The sequence below is a fragment of the Periplaneta americana genome, chromosome 1 (assembly GCF_040183065.1).
Source record: "Periplaneta americana isolate PAMFEO1 chromosome 1, P.americana_PAMFEO1_priV1, whole genome shotgun sequence".
NCBI lineage: Eukaryota > Metazoa > Arthropoda > Insecta > Blattodea > Blattidae > Periplaneta > Periplaneta americana.
Window position 1 is genome coordinate 142,883,457 of NC_091117.1, and position 20,574 is coordinate 142,904,030.

The window sequence follows — 20,574 nt, forward strand, 5'->3', positions numbered from 1 at the left end:
TTTACACATATACAATGGCTAACTTGCCACGATGTTCAAAACGGAAATAAATAGTTTAACAAACATTTACGTACCAAATATTAAATCAGTAAGTGACGCTGTGTTGTAACAAAAGTAATGTTGATAATTGAAGAGTCCACTGCAAGAATGATGGATGTCACTTTCTTGACATGAAAATGAACCAAGACTGTCAATGCATAGCTTAAGACATATAGAATGTACATAGAGAGTTACATTGCATTAACACTGATAGTCATTGTCCAGTAATGATCGCAAAATCACAGTTAAGCTTTGAGCGCTAAGCCTTTCAAACTTTCAAATGCTTCTCCTGCAAAATGTATTCCAAATGACATCCATCATCCTTGCAGTGGACTCTTCAATTGTAATATTTATTTAGCATGAACTATTTTTACATTACATCACGAAACTTGTTTCAGATTGGAATGAACTTCAAACGCAGTATTGAAATGATCAAGGCACTGTCTCCACCTACAAATGAAGATGAAAGCATAGAGGTAAAATGTCGAAGTTTGCTTACGTTTGCCACAAAAATTTAGTCCTCTATTTCCAGCGCATGTTCGTATGATTTCGAAGATTACATAGACCAGGCATGAGCATAAGGGATCAGATTCACTCCTTCCACAATATTTCGGACGTAGCTGCTGTTTTTACATCAACGGGTAACTGCTGTACAAGAACTTGGCTTCTCTTCAGCTTAGGGATGTAGGAACATACAAAACTAATGCGGCATAACATTATATTAAACATTTAAAATCAAGTCAAATATGCAATATAGACATTCATATCATCACTATGGCTTAGCACTCATAATCACTTATAAGCTCTAGATCGCTTATACTGTTTGGTTAGGACGAGTCTGTCATATTAGGATGAATACTATTTCTACATAAACTTAAAACAGCTACGAGATGATAGTTTGTGAGACGTGTACGCGCGAAATTTTTCATCAGATACTTTTCAGAAAAAAATTATTTTCAGATATACGTGAATTAAAAAATTGCAAGCATCTTAGCTGCGAAATTACGTAAGTTAGTGTAATTGTCTTTGAGTAATAATTCATAAAATTACTTACTGGTTTTACCTGACATTACCGAGCGAGTTGGCTCATGCGTATGGCATGGAACTCACATTCGGGAGGACTAACCTGCCGTGTTGGAATTTTCATTGCCACTGTCCATTTTCCAGTCCCCTCCCGCATAGAAAAAGAATTTAAATTTAATACCATATCATTCATATTTCTCATCTCATTCAATAAACATATTCAGGTCAAGACGCATGTCTTCATCCGCTTACAGGAGTGGGCGTCCTCTCCGTTCCTGGATTCCCAGCCTTCCGCAATATATCTGCCAGGATTCATTCCTTAAGAGCACTTCCAAGGGCGCTTCGACACCATGGAAGGGCCGTTAGAATGGATCCTATGCTGCTTGATCACCTTGGCAGTGTGAACTTAGAACGGGGGAGGTAGGAGGCACCCATTGGGTGAGCGGATGAGGGGTCACATGCGGCCGGTGTGCTGGTACACCCTCATCCTCATTCATACCATAACATTCGGGGTGCATAAGACCTCAGTATGGTGGGCGTGTAAAGAGTCTTGCTAACCCGCCCGTAGCTACCGTGACTTAACCTGACCTAACCTACCTGACATTTGAAAAAATGTATTGTACTCTATGACTCGTCTACGTGTTTGAAATGCGATAAATTTAATCGGACTGCATTTTCAACTAGTAGTGATTGTGGATTGTAGATTCTTGAAAACTTTTTCACTATTTAATTCTGCACAACAAATTGAATTAAAATGCATATTACTTTATCTCATGTAACAAGACCTATATTTTTTTATACAAATCATTTTTAATAATGCTACCTCTAAGCTTGTGTTTGCCAAAATATTTTTCATGTTCAAGATCGAAATGCCGTCTGATATAATATTTTATGTAAATCTCAACTGAACTGCTGAGACATTGAACTTTGTTCTTTATAACAATAGTTTTCTTGCCATGTTTCTTGGAAATTAAAATGGAACCTACAATTTATTCGCCATATTCCACCACTTTACACTCCTCTGACCAGAACGCTATGGTACCTAGTTTAACCTCTGCTTACTTTACGTACACCCAGACAGGTGGAATATTTGTAAAGGGAGAAATGAAGGGGTGGTGTATGCAGTGCTCCCGTTGGAACACAGTGCCCATGCCTAACATATACCTATCAAGTCCTCAGAACGCAATAATTTATAAACTGGAGTGTCTTTATTTAAGTAAATATTCTCCATATAGCCTATTTATTTATATTTGTTAAAATGCTCTAAAGTTAAGTTCTAAGATTTTTACCTTTTCTATCATGCACATCAGACACTTCATTGTCATTAATTTAATGGTGTCGCGAACTACTAGATATATAAAAATATGAATTTTTAATGAAATACATGCAAATAAAATGCAAATTCCATACAGTTCACAAATTTAGACGAAACTGAAAACAAAATGCGCAGTGGCGTGGATGAAAAAAATAATATTTTTAAACTGACTATAGCTATACAGTCCGAATCAGTGTGCTAGCATGTGTTTTTGTATATACTTCGTTCCATAGTAGAGCTGTCTGAAGCATTCCATCCCTGCCAAACTTCAAGACAAGCATGGAATGAGACCTTTGTCATTGTTTTAATAACAATTATACTTCTCTCCTTCTCTGCCGGCAATGTTTACGTCTCCTGCCAGACATTATGGAACGAAGTATGGCACACCTGCATGACATCATCTTTTGTGCGAGATCGTGCGTATTTGCTTGTTTTCCGCACAGAACCAATACGCGGTAAGTGTGAAATACCACATTCAGTATTCCCAACGTAACACACATAACAATTTCCCTCTTCTTACCGCTTAAGCGCGACATTCATTTTACTGCTTTAGGCTTTTAACATATTATTTTTAGAGACGTTTAACATAGTAATAATTATAAATTGGAAACTTACCACTGCAATTTCACCTAAATTGCAATGTTAATTATTGTTTTTAAATATTTGCAAAAATTAAGTAAAGTCTACTACTCCACGAAACTTATTGCATTCCTGATACATGTAACATTAAGGAAGCCGTGAAAAAATCAACAAGATTCCAGATGCCGATGTTATTACTGCAATATGTTATATAAATAATATTGTTAAAATATTAAAATGAAAAATAAATCATTACATAACCTTACCGTTTGTTTTAAGTTCGCATTTATAGACTGGGGGAAAAAAAGACAGACTTATATCACGGCCTGCTGGAGTATAGTAAACACAGAAAACATTTTATAGCAACAATGCTGAAGAAAGATATTTTGGTTTTCCGAAGTTTCCGTCATTAAACAGAAACCAACATGGAGATTTCATTGCAACTAATTAGAAATTCGCCTTTCAGGTATGTAATAAACGATCTTCGCACAAAATAATGTACGATACGCGAGCTGTATGTTTGTTTTCATGTTCTCGGAAATTAAAAAAAGCTCAACTACTTTTCGCTTTTTCAATCTTTTCCTCGACCATGAAAACATCAACATACCGCTCTTGTAACGTATATTACTATTTCAACTCTTTCACGCACCTTCGGCGCAGCTAAGTGCTTAGGACTATTTGATGGAACTACGTAGGCCTACACATATTGTGCAATATTGTGAAAAATTAATGTACTGTACTCGAAATGTTTTAATAGTCTGTTGTGCAATGTATTTCTTTTTCATTATATGAAGTATTTCATTCATAGATTCCTGCCCAAGGGCAAGTCCTTCACTGCAGACCTAGCGTTTATCAATCTTTCCCTCCTTCATCTTTGGCTCTGCACGCGATCCATATAGGCCTATCTTATTGTTGCCGAAATTTTTCCCGTTTCCCATCCCTTCCAGTGCATCCTTCAGTAGGAGTTTTTTCTTACCAGTGACCCAGCCAATTTCTTTCTCTCTTCGTGATTAGTTTCAGCTTTATTCTTTCTTCAGCCACTCTTTCTAGCACATTTCATTTCTTAGTTTGTCCATTTTACAACTCCATTCTTCTCCATATGAAAAGTATTTTAATCTAGTTTGCCATGTTTATTGTTCTATAAGTTTTTCATTTTGTAATAATGTGGTAATTCGATATAACTTAGACAAAAGAATATTCGTTTACGACATGTGAAAAAAACATTCTTACAAATCCTAAAAGAGGAAAGTGCATCGTAATTATCTCGGGATATATACTCGATCACTACAAACATTTTTATGTTAGTCAAAACATGGTATTCTTATAAAACGGTACACAAGATGTAAGCACAATCTTGTTCTAAAAGAGGACAAATATGACGACATACACTACTGACTATAAAATGAACTTCACGCAGTTTCCTGCAATGATCTTCACAGGATTCACGTCCATTTAGAGCAGAAGGTCAATATTTCGATTTTTTATATAATGGTGATGACGTTTGATAATTATTTATAATATTAAAAAGTGTTAGTGTAAATTAATTCAATAATGTAAATTATTAAAACAATTACTTACATCCCAGCGGTGCAATGCTGCTTTGCCGTAGACAAAACAACGCCGGACAACCTGATTGGTGGATATCCGTTAATATAACATAGGAATGCAATAGACCTATACTTATAGGTGTTAAATGCAAATTGTGTGCTAAATTAATTACGTTCATCTGCCCAAACCGTCCTACAATGTGCAATGTGTTTATTTCGCTAGGGACTGCTCGCGGAAGCCCAATGTGTATGTGTAGCATTAAACAGTTGTTGCCCACTCGCGGCTTGCAGAGCAGTCGGTTGTGAATCAAGAATACGCTAGATAAACTGTAGAACGGACAGGATTTTGCAACATTCCAAATTGTAAAACATGCTTACCTTTTCAAAGACAATGTTGAAAGCGTTTGCCATTTTCTGCGAAGCAGGTGATGTAACGTCTAAACACATTTTGATTCGCACGTTGCCTTCCGAATATTAATTCTCCTCGTATGTTGCTTTGTGACGTCTTCGATTTGATTTATTATCCATTAACTTACTGAGCCCATAGTTTTGAATTTATTCAAGTGGATCAACCCCAAGGAATCGTTCCTGAAATTCTCTACGACACTGGGCAGGTGATAGCATTTTTGAAAAGTTACAAAACAATTCTTTGTTGTGTAGTAAATCTTATAACCATGTCGCAATCACTAGGCACAAACAGAGAACTGAAACCGCACTCAACACGTCTCTCAAAAACAGATGACTCATGCGCCATGCCATCTTGTCGCTGCCTGCCTGCTCGGTCCGTGCTTGCACAAAGACGTTGTAGTTTATCTACTGTAGACACACAATTGGCGCTGGTGTCGTGTACAAATTTGAAACCTCTTGCGCAGGTTCGCGCGACGCCATGTTATGGGAGCAGAAATGATTATTTCTATAAATCATTCGGAGTTTAGAAAATGCCATTGAGTATATAGGCGTTTTCTTAGCGGACATCCCCCTTCACTGTGATATAACTACTTATTTACGTATTTTCTAATGTATAATAAGTAAATCTAAATACTGTAACTAAGCATTGCTTTAAATATAAATGCTTTATATTGCTCATAAATAATATTAGTTCATTTCTATTTCCATTGACCGAATACATAGAATATCTTTACTTCCGTATTTTATATACGTTAGCAAATACGTAAGTAACTTATTTAAGTTATATTACAAAGAAGGAGATGTCCGTTAAAAGGATACCTATATACCCAATGGTATTTTCTAAACTCCTAACGCACTGTAATAAAAACCTCAGTGTTTTGAGAATCAGATATGACACTTTAGGACTTCCAACTGCAGACATTCATTACAGCTCGCTTATTCTTACATCATTCCCAATTACAGAATATTGTGAAAATGTTATTGTAGGCATTGCTGGCTTTGTTGTTAAGTCATTAAGAAAATATGGTGTAGGCCTAAATCTAAAGACTCAATTTATGGTACGTACCAGCAATGAACAAAATCTCTTTTCTTTTTCTTTTTTTTAACGAAAGAATAATGGGAGTCTTGTCTTACCATCATCTGAAATTATAGAAATATCCCGATTAAGTGAAAGAGCGATTATACAGATGTTGACAGACAATAATGGCATATCACCACCCAAGGCTCTCTCTTACATCTTGCGAAAAACAATGTGATCTAGCAGTAGAACATTTGTACAATCTTCCTACAACTATCAATCAATCAATCAATCAATCAATCAATCAATCAATCAATCAATCAATCAATCAATCAATCAATCAATCAATCAATCAATCAACACCTGTATTTCCTCATGAGAAGCATAGGACATTCACAAAGTGCCTTCATCGGACCCTATTTGTAGCCAACTTCTTCACTTCGCTCCATGTTTTCCCCTCCCTAGCAATTTCCTCCAAAACTGTTCTCTTCCATGTATTTTTTTGACCTTCCTCTTGTTCTACTACCCTGGAGGTTCCAATCCAAAGCCATTCTTTCTACTGCTCCATTTCTACAATTACATATAAGAACATACTATTTTAGAACAGGATCCCCAGATTCCCCCGAGAATCACATTTTAAACTTGTTAAACTGACCATAGAAGTACATAAAGAACCATCGGCGTAGCTCAGTCGACTTAGACCTGCCGATACGGAGTTGCGCTCAGGCTCGGGTTCGATTCCCTCTTAGGCTAATTACCTGGTTGGATTTTTTTCCAATATCCCCAACCGTAAGGCGAATGTCAGGTAATCTAAGGCGAATCCTTGGCCTCATCTCGCCAAATACTATCGCGCTATCATCAATATCATCGATGCTAAATAATTTAGTAGTTGATACAGCGTCGTTAAATAACCCAGCTAAAAGAAAGTACTACATAAAGAACAGATATCATCACACAACTTAAAGTTATCGGTACAACAAACACGACTTTACATAAAAAAGTTGTAAGACAACATTTAACGAAGTCAATAATAATAATAATAATAATAATAATAATAATAATAATAATAATAATAATAATAATGATGATGATGAATCAATAGGCAAGATGTTTTGTATACTAGGCCTGAGTTTCATGCCTGTGACGTTTATTACATACTACAGCTGTGATAATAAGCTAATGTATGGTAGGCCTACTTATATTTCAAACAAGAACATTAGGTACGTGTTTTTATTTGACACGTGTATATTATGCGATATGGAAGCAGATAAATAATAATTGTTCGTTTCTCGTCCACATCAAAGCAAATATGTGTTTAAAATATAGGCCTAATGTAATGCCTCATAGAGCTGACAGTGTTTTGTTAATAATAGTTAATAGTAATAATTTTCTTTTCATCTGAACTATTACTAAAATATGCATCTGTATTTCTGTTCGCTTTATATGTTGTCAAATAACTATACAACGCCTTTAGTTACGGTATCAAATTGTTCCAGCCTTCTTTTTTATTTTGTTTTTTAAGTAGGTTATTTTACGAATCTGTATCTGAATGAGATGAAGGTGATAATGCCGCTGAAATGAGTCCGGAGTTCAGCACCGAAAGTTACCCAGAATTTGCTCAAATTGGGTTGAGGGAAAACTCCGGAAAAACCTCAACCAGGTAACTTGCCCCGACCGAGATTCGAACCCGCCACCTGGGTTCGCGGCCAGACGCGCTAACCGTTACTCCACATGTGTGGACTCCAGACGTCTTTCATTTCATGTCAAACTAACTGTAACTAAGCTTGATTATGTCCATAACGTGGTCGCTTTAAATGTTAATAGTATTGTTTTCATTTATCCATCGAGATTGATTTATAAGAGACACCAAACATATATATTAAACTTTCAACATTGTAGTGTATAGCCACAGTCTAATACATACAGTCACGAAGCTCAATACGTAGTAAATATGCATCCATAGATAGTTGCTAACCACTAGGATCGCTAATATCGCTTCATTACAGACAATGCGAAATAAAACCGGCACAGTCAATTGTTCCTAGCACTCTCACAACTAAAGCTTCATGACTGTATATACTAGACTGTGGTATAACCGTCTGCTAGCCGGTGCTTCTCCCAAAACGTTGCGGCGGACGCAAGCTTCATATTTGTACCTACTCTATCTAAACTTCTACGCAGCCTCGGCTGAAGAGGCTTGGTGCTTGCATAACTACCGCCTCCGTATTCCGTATAGTAGCGAGTCCAAGCGAAATGAACGTATTGTTTAATTAATAAAGTCAAATGCCTCGTTTTTTGGGATGAAAAAAATAGGCCCACCTATTTTGTGCAATCCATTACCTGAAATGTCATCACAGTCTAGTATATACAGCCACGAAGCTTGAGTTGTGAGGATGCTAGAAACAATTGACTGTGCCGGTACTATTTCACATTGTCTGTAATGAGGCGATATTAGCGATTCTAGTGGTTAGCAACTATTTATGGAGGCATATTTATTACGTATTGAGCTTCGTGACTGTATATACTAGACTGTGATGTCACCTTATTTGAGTGCTTATAAAATTACTTAATTTATATATGCTATGCCTTTTGAGTAACAGTTCAAGGAAATAAACTACAAACAGTAATATCATTCGCAACATAAATAAGGACATGGATTGTTGCGACATGCATGAAATGTACCTATGAGAAAATATGTGTCAGTTCCGTAACATTAATTTCTTTGTAAGTTTTGATGACAATTCAATATTGTCTTTCATTTTTTTTAGAAAAACAAATATTATTTCATGTACAACACACACATTGAGATTTAAAAAAATACAGATTTACGTACGGTACCATTCATTTTATTCTCATTGCAAAGTCTACATTACAGTTGCAACTTTCTGCTTAAATTTATGTCACCACGACCACCGTCGCCACCATCACCACCACCACCACCACCACCACCAATGTTCACTCCTAAGATAATATTTTTACCTCTAGCATTGTGTTTCCTCCTTCACTCTATCTGTTTTTATGTTTTCATTAAAAGACGTAGGCCTATAAAAATTATTGTGATCATACAAAAAAGTAAATTACTAAATTTTATCCACCACTGTGGATTAATGGTTAGCATACCTGACTGTGAAACGAGCGGGTCTGACTTCATACCCTGGTTAGGAAAAGTTACCTGGTTGAGGTTTTTCCGGTTTTATCCCTCAATCCATTAAGAGCAAGTGATGGATAACTTTCGGCATTGGACCCTGGACTCATTTCGCTGGCATTATCACCTTCATTTCATTCAGACGCCAGATCACCTTAGCAGTTGGTAAAGCGTCGTAAAATAACCTATTAAAATGTTACATTTTTGCGGATACTTATACGCTACACTTATCCTCCTTCCGTAAGTTCACACCGCCAAGGTAACCAAGCAGCACAGGATTCATTCCAACGGCCTTCCAAAGTATCGAAGTGCCCTTGAAAGTGCTCTTAAGGATTGAATCCTGGAAGAGATATTGTGGAAGGCTTGGAAGCCAGAGATGGTTTCGGAGAGTACGCCGCTACCGTAAGCGAATGAAGATATGCGTCATGATCTGAATATATCTACGGAATGAGATGATGAAGATGATTGTTATGATATGAAATCTAAATTCCTTTTCTACAGGGAAGAGGAAGGGAAATGGCAATGAAAATTCCAATCCTGTATTTTCCTGAGTAATTGTGGAAAACCGCAAAAAAAAAACCACAATCAGCTTGGTCGGTCCGGAGATTTGCTCTGCGGACCTTCCGAATGCGAGTTTCGTGTGGAACGCATGAGCCACCTCGCTCGGTCGCACGTTGAATTATGTAGGAGTTATATTCTTAGAGTAATAGATGAAGAAAGAAAACTATAAATTGTGATGATATTCACAACTTGCAAAAAACTGAACTGTTGTGAATTGTTTATATCTTAATAATGAAAAATTACATGTCATCTTTGTGATATTTTTTAATTTACATGACTGTGTTTTTGATTATAGATTGAGGGTTTCCTTCAAATGATTGGAAGGCATTCATCCGTGATAAATTACTGTGGTTTTTCCGACGTGAATAGACGACTCTATATATCAGTAAGTACTGTATGTAATTTATGCACAAGATTATTAGTTGGCGATTTTCTCCCGTGCAACATTTTTCTCGTCCGCGAGTGTTTTAGTTCAAACGGCTATGTTAGGATTAAGCCACTGAACTAGAATCCTGTAGAGTCTGTCTGCTGCATACGTACTAGGTGCAAAATGGATCAGCAAAAGTATTATTTCTTATGAAACGTGATTTTAGGCCTATATTATTTATGTGTGATAACATAACACGTGGACGTATACAAAGAAAATTTCATGAAGAATTCCCGAGTGAAAAGTTTAAAGTCGTAAAACTATTCATAGGGCTATCCAAAAATTAATTTCGTGAGTTTGACACTGTTCCAATTATGAATTCTAGACATCACTGTAGAGAAGTATGATTGAATAACATTTGTTACTGCTTAGAGAATTCCTCCAGAAAATCGATTCGACATATTTTGCAGCAAACAATAGCAATTTATGTATAAGAGAACGGTAATTTCCACGAGCGCATAAAATATATTTATTCTCTTGTGCTATGCAATATTTTATCCATTACTGGTATCTAAAATTTTAAATTCTATGCTTCGTCTTTATAAAGTGTTGTTGTGAAGAAGATATAAAGAAGTTAATGTATAGAGTTTACTGTTGCTAATGTGTTAATTGACAAGGAGAGAGTGGCTTAAAGAAGTTTATGCTCGACCATGCCGAAATGTAGTAATTATACACCTGGTAGCAGTCCTTTAATGCATGTCATTAAAGTACACCTACTCATTAAAGTACAGGTGTTCAGCCAATGACAAGTCAGCTTTGTACCGTTATAAAACCTCAGCCAATGACAAGTCAGCTTTGTACCGTTATAAAACCGCAAGTATAGATTATTCTCGGATATGCAATCGAAAGAGAATTAGCGAAAAGTCACGGAGGCTGGAAATCCAATACTGTCGCAGAAGGTTATGTTCTGTTACTATAATAATTAGCGTTAATTGTAAATAATATTCAAATAAATTCAATTTGTCATCTCGTTTTTCAATGTCTAATTTAATTTCAATGTTATATCAAAGTCAATATTTAGTTTACTCTGTAGGTTCTTATAGGCTATCAAGGTCAATGTGGACATCTGTTCCTCGGAAAAAAATCAATATTTTCGCGTCTGCGCACATCTCACTATTTACGAGGTATTGCTCAAGGTCAGTTAGATACAAATAAAATGAATAATTTCAAGTTAGAAATATGGTCGAGCATAAAAAGTCGTATGAAACTCGCCTATAATGGTAATTAAGAAGCTCGTATGAAAATTATGAAACTCGCTTGCGCTCGTTTCATAAACATCCATACTCGCTTCTTAATTACTATCATTTTAGGCTCGTTGCATAATGTACTATTATGCTCGACCATGCCGAAATGTAGTAATTATACACCTGGTAGTAGACCTTTAATGCACCTCATTAAAGTACACCTATTCATTAAAGTTCAGGTGTTCAGCCAATGACAAGTCACCTTCGTACCGTTATAAAACCGCAAGTATTGATTATTCTCGGATATGCAATCGAAAGACAATTAGCGAAAAGTCATGGAGGCTTGAAATCCAATACTGTCGCAGAAGGTTATGTTCTGTTACTATAATAATTAGCGTTAATTGTAAATAACATTCAAATAAGTTCAATTTGTCATCTCGTTTTTCATTTCTAAATCAATTTCCAGGTTATATCAGACTAATGTCCATCTTATTCTCTATCAAGGTCAATGACATTCGGCCTCGGAAAAAATCAATATTTTCGCGTCTGCGCACATCTCACAATTCAGGTCAGTTAGCACATAACCATAACATGACCTAATTTTGAATAATTTCAAGTTCGAAATATGGTCGACCATAAAAAGTCGTATGAAACTTGCCTATAACGGTAATTAAGACGCTCGTATGAAAATTATGAAACGAGGTCTTAATTACTACCATTATAGGCTCGTTGCATAATCTACTATTAATTCACTGCTGTGGAGGATAGAAAAAAGTGGATGTACGTGTTGTAAAATAGAGAAAAGTGAAATATAGACAATCAACTTAGGAAAAAATAGCTGGGAAAGAATGATTAAGAGTAGGTAGATTGAGAATAGAGAAGAAAATAAATAAATAATGTGAATTATTATGGAAAGCAATATATAGAAGAAAACTTTTCCAGGGTATCACTCGAAGATAAAGCAATATATAATATTTAACCCTTAAATTGGCAAAACTTCATTTCTCCCACTAGGTCTAGTTTATTAAATCTTGTCGGACTGTAAAGAAAATATCTATCGCAATGTCCATATTTTATATGTTGTACAATATTATAGTGTTGTGAAATTTAATTTTCCTACCAATTTTTTTTCTATTGTTCTTTTAAAATTATAGCATATCGCCTATTAACCTGTTGTATCCTATAGGATACTTTGTCAATTTAAGGGTTAAGAGGAAAGCGAGAAATGGAAGGGAGACAGTCCAGGTATGAGAGAGAATAGAAGAGGATAGAGAGGGAAGGAGATATAGCAATTCAGTTACAACAGAAGAATAGGAAATAAACAAAGAAATACTTGGCAAATGAATATATACACTAATGTTTGTGGAAATTGCAACAGGAAAGATACATGTGATTGAAATGAAATTGATACCAAGATAAGGTACATGACAATACAAAATGATTAGAATTACAGAACTGTACATGATCTGTGACCGTGAGATTTCAGTATGTTGTGAAGACTCTATGCGCTGCAATCAGAGCCTCTAAGCGTCGTGGCAAGGAAACAAAGAGGGCCTGGATATGTTGCTGGGGAATATCCCTCCACGTAGTTTGTATGCGAGTCCACAAAAGACAAGAGTGGGTGCTGGAGGACCATGACGAACAAGTTGCCGACCAATCATATCCCAGACATGTTCGATGCGCGACATATCTGGCGAATGTGCAGGCCAGGGAAGCAGTGATATCCGTCGTTCTTCGAAGAAGGCTTGCACAATCCTCGCCACATGAGGCCGGACATTGTCCTGCTGAAATATGGCATGTGGAGTTTTCTGAAAGAGAGGCAGTACCTCGGGCTCTAAAACCTCTCTAATGTAGTGATTGCTATTCAAATGGCCTGAATACGTAGGAGCGAGATCGCGTATTGTATCCAGTGGCGCTCCAAACCATCACACTAGGCGTTTGTCCGCTATGCCGCTCAACAATGCAGGCTCTCAGATTACGTTCACCACGGTAGCGTCTAACACGTATGCGGCCATCATTGTAGGACAAGTTGAAGCGGGACCTATCCGAAAACACTACATTTTGCCACTCAGCACGTGCCCATTGCAGTCTGAGGCGTTGGTGGTTTCTGGAAAATTGAAGCCGACGCAACGGCATGCGAGCCACTAGTCCAGCCCTCAAAAGACGGAGACGAACCGTTGACGCAGACAGGTTCACACCCGTTGCAGTACTCCAACGTCGACTCAACACTGTGAATGAAGCCGTACGGTCCATCACTGCCATGCGAACAAGATGACGGTTATGCCGTGCTGTGGTCACATTACGTGGTCCAGTACCCGCTCGTCTCTGCGTACGACCCTCTTCTATCCACTGGTTCCACACACGCATCACTGTCTTAGCAGTATGCCCTGCACGAGCCCAAATGTCACGGTATGACAAACCTGCTTCCCGGAGACCAACCATTCTGCCCCGTTCAAACTCACTCACGTGCTGATATTGCGCCCTTCCACGTAGACGAGGGATACAGCTGCACTTCGTTTGGAAGCTCTGCACTGCTGAGCAAGGCATAACACTGACCTTGCTGGTGACACAAGAGGTGTCACTGTTGAGCCTATGTGTACGCAATCTCTCAGGAAACGTAATCAATTATTGGTGGTACACTGTTCTATACATCTCCCGAGTTTGGAGTCGTTCGGGCCATTCTTTCTGGGTGTTGCACTTTCCACAAACAGTAGTGTATTCACAGAAAAGGGTGGTATGTTCTAAAGGGATGGCGGATCGAAAAGCAGAAATGTGAAAGTCCACCATAACTGTGAATTGTAGCTGACAAATATCATCTCACATCATTTCACTGCTGTGAATTTGAAAATTTTAATTGACGGTGAAAGAAAGACCAGTTTAGATATGAATAAAATATTTTATCCATGACCATAACAAAAAACATTCGTTTACTAAATACTTTTGCGTTTGTAAAGTAGGCTTTTATTCAACATTACTTTATTCTACTTGTGAAATAAACTTTACCTCACAGTTCATTAGTATTTTTCTAGTAAACCCAAGACTGCACATATATCACTTTTCCATTCAACTATTACTCAAGAAGTTAATTTATTAGTTACCAGATGTCACTACATTTCATTCATTCATTCATAGCATTCTGCACAAGGGCAGGTCTTTCACTGCAAACCCAGCATTCTACAGTCTGTCCTATTTTCTACCGTCCTCTTTGCCTCCTCATATGATCCATATATCTTAATGTCGTATCATCTGCAATCTTCTTCTGCCCCGAACTCTTCTCCCGTTCATCATTCCTTCCAATGTATCCTTCAGAAGGCAGTTTCTTTTCAACCAGTGACCCAACCAATAATTACTTTTTCTCTTTCTGATCAGTTTTCAGCATAATTTTTTCTTCATCCATTCTTTCCAACACAGCTTCGTTTCTTATTCTATCTGTCCATTTCACACTCTCCATCCTTCTCCATATCCACATTTCAAATGCTTCTAGCCGTTTCTCTTTACTTCGTCGTAATGTCCATGTTTCTGCACCATACAATGCTACACTCCACACAAAGCACTTCACTAGTCTCTTCCTTAGTTATTTCTCCAATGGTCCGCACAAGTTGCTCCTTTTTCTATTAAAAGCTTCCTTTGCCATTGCTATCCTCCTTTTGACTTCCTGGCAGCAGTTCATGATACTTCTTAGAGTACACTCCAAGTATTTGAAGCTGTCCACTTGCTCTACTGCCTCATTTAGAATTCGCAAGTTTATCTTCTTTACTTTTCTTCCTAGGGCCATGGTGTTCGTCTTGTTGCATTTATCTTCATTCCATACTGCTCATAGCTGTCATTTAGCTCCATTAATATTATCATCTCCTCTTCTACTAATAACGCCATCAGCAAGTCTTATACACTTTATTCTTCTTTAACATCTACTCTTTATTACCATTTCTTATATCTCCGTACACTCAATCTTCTTCTCCTTTCTCTTACTCCTGCTGCTGCTGTTACTGCTACTGCTACTACTCCTGCTGCCACTGCTTCTACTACTACTGCTGCTGCTGCTGCTACTGCTGCTGCTGCTGCTGCTGCTACTACGTCGTAATTTGTGCATTTCAGCCATGTAATTGTATTTTTTTATTTTGTAATTTACCTTTTGAGAAGCGAGGAGACTCGGACCGGCGAAGTTTGATTTATTGAATTTAATAACAACACGCCTTAGTCAATTGAGCTAAACAGACATGATGATTAATTACGTTTCATTATTTGTCTTAAGTTTATAGAAGGAAAATGTGAAATTACTTTAATCACATTAGTCCCGTGAACGCTTCTAAATAATCCCTTAAATTTTAAAAAAGCTGAAAATATATGTTTAAAATAAAAAAAATAATAAAATTATATACTTGTAATTTTTTTTTTATCCAACGCCCTAGATACTATTCTTCACCATTCATGGCCTCCTACACCACAAATCTACTAGTACGTGTATCGATTCTAAAATCCGTGCCATGATATCTGATTATACAAAGGCTTATTTTCAATATATTTTCTTTTATAAAACAGAATTTTTGTTATGGTCATGGATAAAATTACGTATGGTTTGTGAGCATGATTTTTATTGCGCTTGTGTAATTTAGATACACTTACCTCACAAGTACCATAAATAACTATTATGGCTTTCAACTCACAGCTACGAAATTATGAAACATAACACCACATAAAATTAAAATGGTGTAAAAATTGGAACCTGGCGTACATTTTTTAAAGTTAAATAAGGTGTGTGATGGAAAAGTTTTCCTTCAGCTTCTTTTATTTTTGGATGAGGCATAGTTCCACCTCCAGGGTTAAGTGTTTCATAAAGAGCTGTCAAAAATAAAATAATATGGAAGACGAAGGGGGCCAGTTTCAGCTCATATCAGCTAAATATTTGTAAGCAGTCAAGTTTCTTTGAAGCGCGCGGTTAAGGCATAACACTGCAAAGCGGAAAGTTCTAGGGTTCGATTCTCGATGTGTTCATCTTGTGGTCGCACTGAGGCCGTAGGGTTTACTCAGTCTCTAACAGAAATTAGTACCAGCTGCATTGTGATTGAGAAATTTTCACTAAGAGGTAAAGACGGCGGGTACTTAGGGCTGACATGTCTACTGCAATTAAGAACGATTGTCTGTAAAGGTGGAGGTCTTAACCTACTACCACTGCCTGGGCCGATGTGGTCTGTAATACAGTTTATATTGATTTTACCTTTAAGTTTCTTAATGCCTATTTTTAGTTAATTAATTCGCAACCTGCTTGCTATTATTTTTGCATTAAGGACACTGAATTATCACCGCAATTGATGATTTGGGGTGCATTCGCCGACGAGATGAGTCATCCGGTGGAAAATCGTTCAACTATTTACTCTCTTTTATACCGTTAAGTATACGTTGATAACGCACAATAATAACATTATCATTTTTTATTTGCAGTTCACGTCTCAAATGGTGACATATGTCATCATCCTGATACAATTTCAAATTAGTGAAAATCCTCGGACGAAGAAATCTGACAGCTACGTCAACTCAACAGCTACAAACTAACACAATTCTTCGTAGTTCTCCTCTATTTTATTTCCAGGTTGTCGCCTTCTTGTCCTTAATTTTGCCTTCTGTTCTTCCTGATCCATTTTCTCAATCGTGTTTCTTCAGATTCTCTCAATTCTTTGAATTCCTTTTGCTTCGTCCATATTGAAACGTATTTGTCACTGTTTAATTATCTTATCATAGGCATTGGTCACTGGCCACTGAATGTAAAAAAAAAGTGAAGATGTTTCTGAAGTTGATAAACGTATATAGGCTACAAATTATGAAATTAGCAATGAATATTTTCAGAAAGAGTGTTAAGTTAAACTTGTAGGGTGCTATTCATAGACATTTCGCTAGCCCGCGCTACGAGCGTGCTAAACTAGCCCCGGCTATCAACTGGTTATTTGTACAGGATTCATATCATATCATATCGCTAACACTGGTTTATGAATACGAAAAACGTTAGTTCTTTGATCATCCACCGGAAGCCCGCACTAAGAATGTCTATGAATACGGCCCCAAATGATTACTTTAACTCCTTTTTTACGCACAAATAATACATATATGTTAAATAATTAAATTTAGTCGAAATTGCCTCTAACTCATTTCCTTATTTTTAGGAAACTTATTTCATTCACATAAATATATTATGTGTGATGTTGAAATAAAGCGTTAACCATGCTTGAAACACATCTACAACTGAACTCATAGAAAGTCATGTCTTGTATGATAAATTTTACTGGGCACATATTATTTGTCATGCAATACTCGTCACGTACCTGATTAGTACGGCTCTGAAGTTGATGACTTAAAAGTCACAGGAAAAATTATCTTAAATTTCTGAAAATATGACACTACAATTTAAGAAAATGACAAAGATTTTAATAATAATAATAATAATAATAATAATAATAATAATAATAATAATAATAATAATAATAATAATAATCATAAAACTCCTCTCTACTTGAACTGATGTCATGGGAGCATACTTGAAATGATCAAGGTCCCCTGATAAAAATTTTCATCAGAAGCACTGAAGTTAAAATTTTCACCTTGCAAGACTTTCTTGACTTCACATATTGACTTGTACCCACTGTTGTTTTCCAATACCTTTTTAATTTTCTCTCTAACTTCTTATCCAATTTTCTCTACACATTGTCGTTAATGTCTTTGACACGGAAATGTCTTATTCATGTTGGAGATTTCAGAAACACTTTTTTTTATATATATATTTAACATGATTTCGTTAACTCGCGAAAATTTTTCACGCACTAGTTCATACAATATACACTTTATGATATGTCAAACATTTTTATGTAAAACGATTTAATTACCGTGCCCGCTCTGGCTGCATCTGTACTTACTTTAATTTCACACAACTTACAAAATAGTATACTTACCGAGCGCGTTGGCTCATGCATACTGCATGGGACTCGCATTCGGGAGGTCCGTGGTTTGATTCCCGGACCGACCAACCTGACTGTGGTTTTTCCGTGGTTTTTGCACAGTTACTTAAGCAAATATCGGGTTGCAATTTTCATTCCCACAATCCATTTTCCCTTCCCCTCCCATGTAGAAAAAGAATTTCGATTTTTATATCATTCATCTTTCTCATTTCATTCAATAGCCATATTCAGGACAAGACACATGTCTTCATCCGCTTACGGGAGGGGGCGTCCTTTCTACAACCGTTCCTGAGTTCCCAGCCTTCCACAATATCTCTGCCAGGATCCATTCCTTAAGAGCACTTCCAAGGGCGCTTCGACACCTTTGAAGGACCGTTGGAAGATCCTGTGCTGCTTGGTCACCTTGGCGGTGTGAACTTAGAACGGGTTGGAGGCTCCCATTGGATGAGCGGATGAGGAGTAACATGCGGCCGGTGGGCTGGTACATCCTCATCCTCATTCATCCCATACACTTCGAGGTGTACAATAGATCTCAGTATGGCCGACGTGCAAAGGTTCGTCCTAACCCGCTCGTAGCTACCGTGACCTAGCCTAACCTAAATAGTATATTTACATCTGTGGAAAATATATTGTCACTGAACTCAATCACTAACTGTTCCAAAAAACTTTGTCTATTTTAATTTATTTTTGCATTTTTACGTCTTCACTTGTGAGATACAATAAAACAGTATTTGTTCTGGGAGGAAGCACGTAACACACGTGATCAGGAGTCAAGGCTGATGTAACCGTAACGAAAGTTCCTGCACGATACAGTCGAATTGCATAATCAATCTTCAGTAGGTTCTCGAATAATAGACTACGAACATAACGTAGAAAAATACCGTTAAAAAGCAGAAAGGGGTAAAAATGCGACAAAAAGTAGAACATTTCCTTAAAAATGACCAATAGACAATAAAATATCGAGAAATGGAACAAAAAAATTAAAATAAAAGTAGGCTTATTGTGTGAGATGTCTCAGAAAAAGGCGATATTTCATCAACTTCCGAGCCCTACTGATTAATCATATCATATTACATTTTCTTCGCACGATTACAACACAGTCTAGTATATGCAGTCACGAAGCTCAATACGTAGGGAATATGCATCCATAGATAGTTGCTAACCACTAGGATCGCTACTATCGCCTCATCACAGACAATGAGAAATAATACCGGCACAGTCTATTTATCCTAATATCCTCACAACTCAAACTTCGTGACTGTATATGTATACTAGGTGTGATTGTAGGGTCTACGTCATAATACGTAGATTTTTGTCGTGGAGTTTTTTGTCTTACGATAGAAATTCGCAAAGTTTTCATAGTTTTTTTTTCACAACTCAAGCTTCGTGATTGCATATACTAGAGTGTGATTATACTGACCAATAGTGTTGGAAGTGGAATCAATTAACTCCAAGGTATATAGAGAGTACTAATAAGGTAGCGCCATCCGTTGCAGCAGAAAGCACTAGCGGAGTGTGACGTCACCGTGGAGGGAAGCTGGCTGATAGCGGCACTGTATTCAAATACGCTATACGATTTATTTCATATTTACGTCAATTTAAATACTTAAATATCGCAATTTAATCACACTAACAGGTTGTTTTGTTTTATTAATATATAAACATACAAATATAACACTCACAACACCTTTTATTATTGTGTAGGCTGTAACGTTTGTATCATATTTTAAATGTTGAACAATTATATAATAGTTCAATGTTGTTGCGTTTTGAGGTAAACTCTTGTAGGGAACAAATAAATTGCAAAATAGTATATATTTAAAAATTAATGGGATAATATGAGTTTTCAAGACGGCTTTTGTTATTAATTTATTTCAGTATTAAACACGGGTTTTCTACAATAAAATAATCGCTTCAATTTCGATCTTGAATTTAATAAGTACAATAATGTAACCTTATTTTAGCTGTCTCTACTTAATAATCCGTGGCGCTACAGCCCGCGAAGGGCCTAGACCAGCCGGCTGCTGGCCTCACGCCCACATGCCGAAGCAGAGGTGGACGATTATCCAACCAGAATGGAGGTATCGTGTGGTTAGCACGATGATCCCCCCAGCCGTTATAGCTCGTATTCGCAACCGGATTTCGCTACCTATCGTAGCTCCCCAAGTGCATCACGATGCTGGGTGGGCATTGGTCCCATACACTGGCCGAAATTTCATGAGAAAATTTCTTCCCCCCGTGAGGACTCGAACCAGCGCGCATTCCGTAACGCGAGTCCTAGGCGGGATGCCTTAGACCGCGACGCCACGGCGCGGGACAGCTGTCTCTACTTAAGCCCTATTTATCATAGACAAATATATAGCTATTTATGGCTTAAAACAAAA

General features: G+C 37.1%; 1 protein-coding gene across 3 annotated transcripts in view; it reads left to right on the forward strand.

Annotated features, from left to right (window-relative positions):
* Positions 1 to 20,574, forward strand: part of LOC138701642 (gustatory and odorant receptor 24-like) — a 77,315-nt gene that overhangs the window by 10,577 nt on the left and 46,164 nt on the right. Inside the window, exons 4-6 of one of the 3 annotated variants that reach the window (XM_069828751.1) lie at positions 438 to 515; positions 9,931 to 10,020; positions 16,686 to 17,399. In XM_069828751.1, the coding sequence (XP_069684852.1) occupies positions 438 to 515; positions 9,931 to 10,020; positions 16,686 to 16,796 (279 nt within the window). In that variant the 3' untranslated portion in view covers positions 16,797 to 17,399. Of the gene's footprint in view, positions 1 to 437; positions 516 to 9,930; positions 10,021 to 16,685; positions 17,400 to 20,574 lie in introns of those variants that run through there. The other 2 variants (XM_069828760.1, XM_069828767.1) reach the window with 2 other exon arrangements.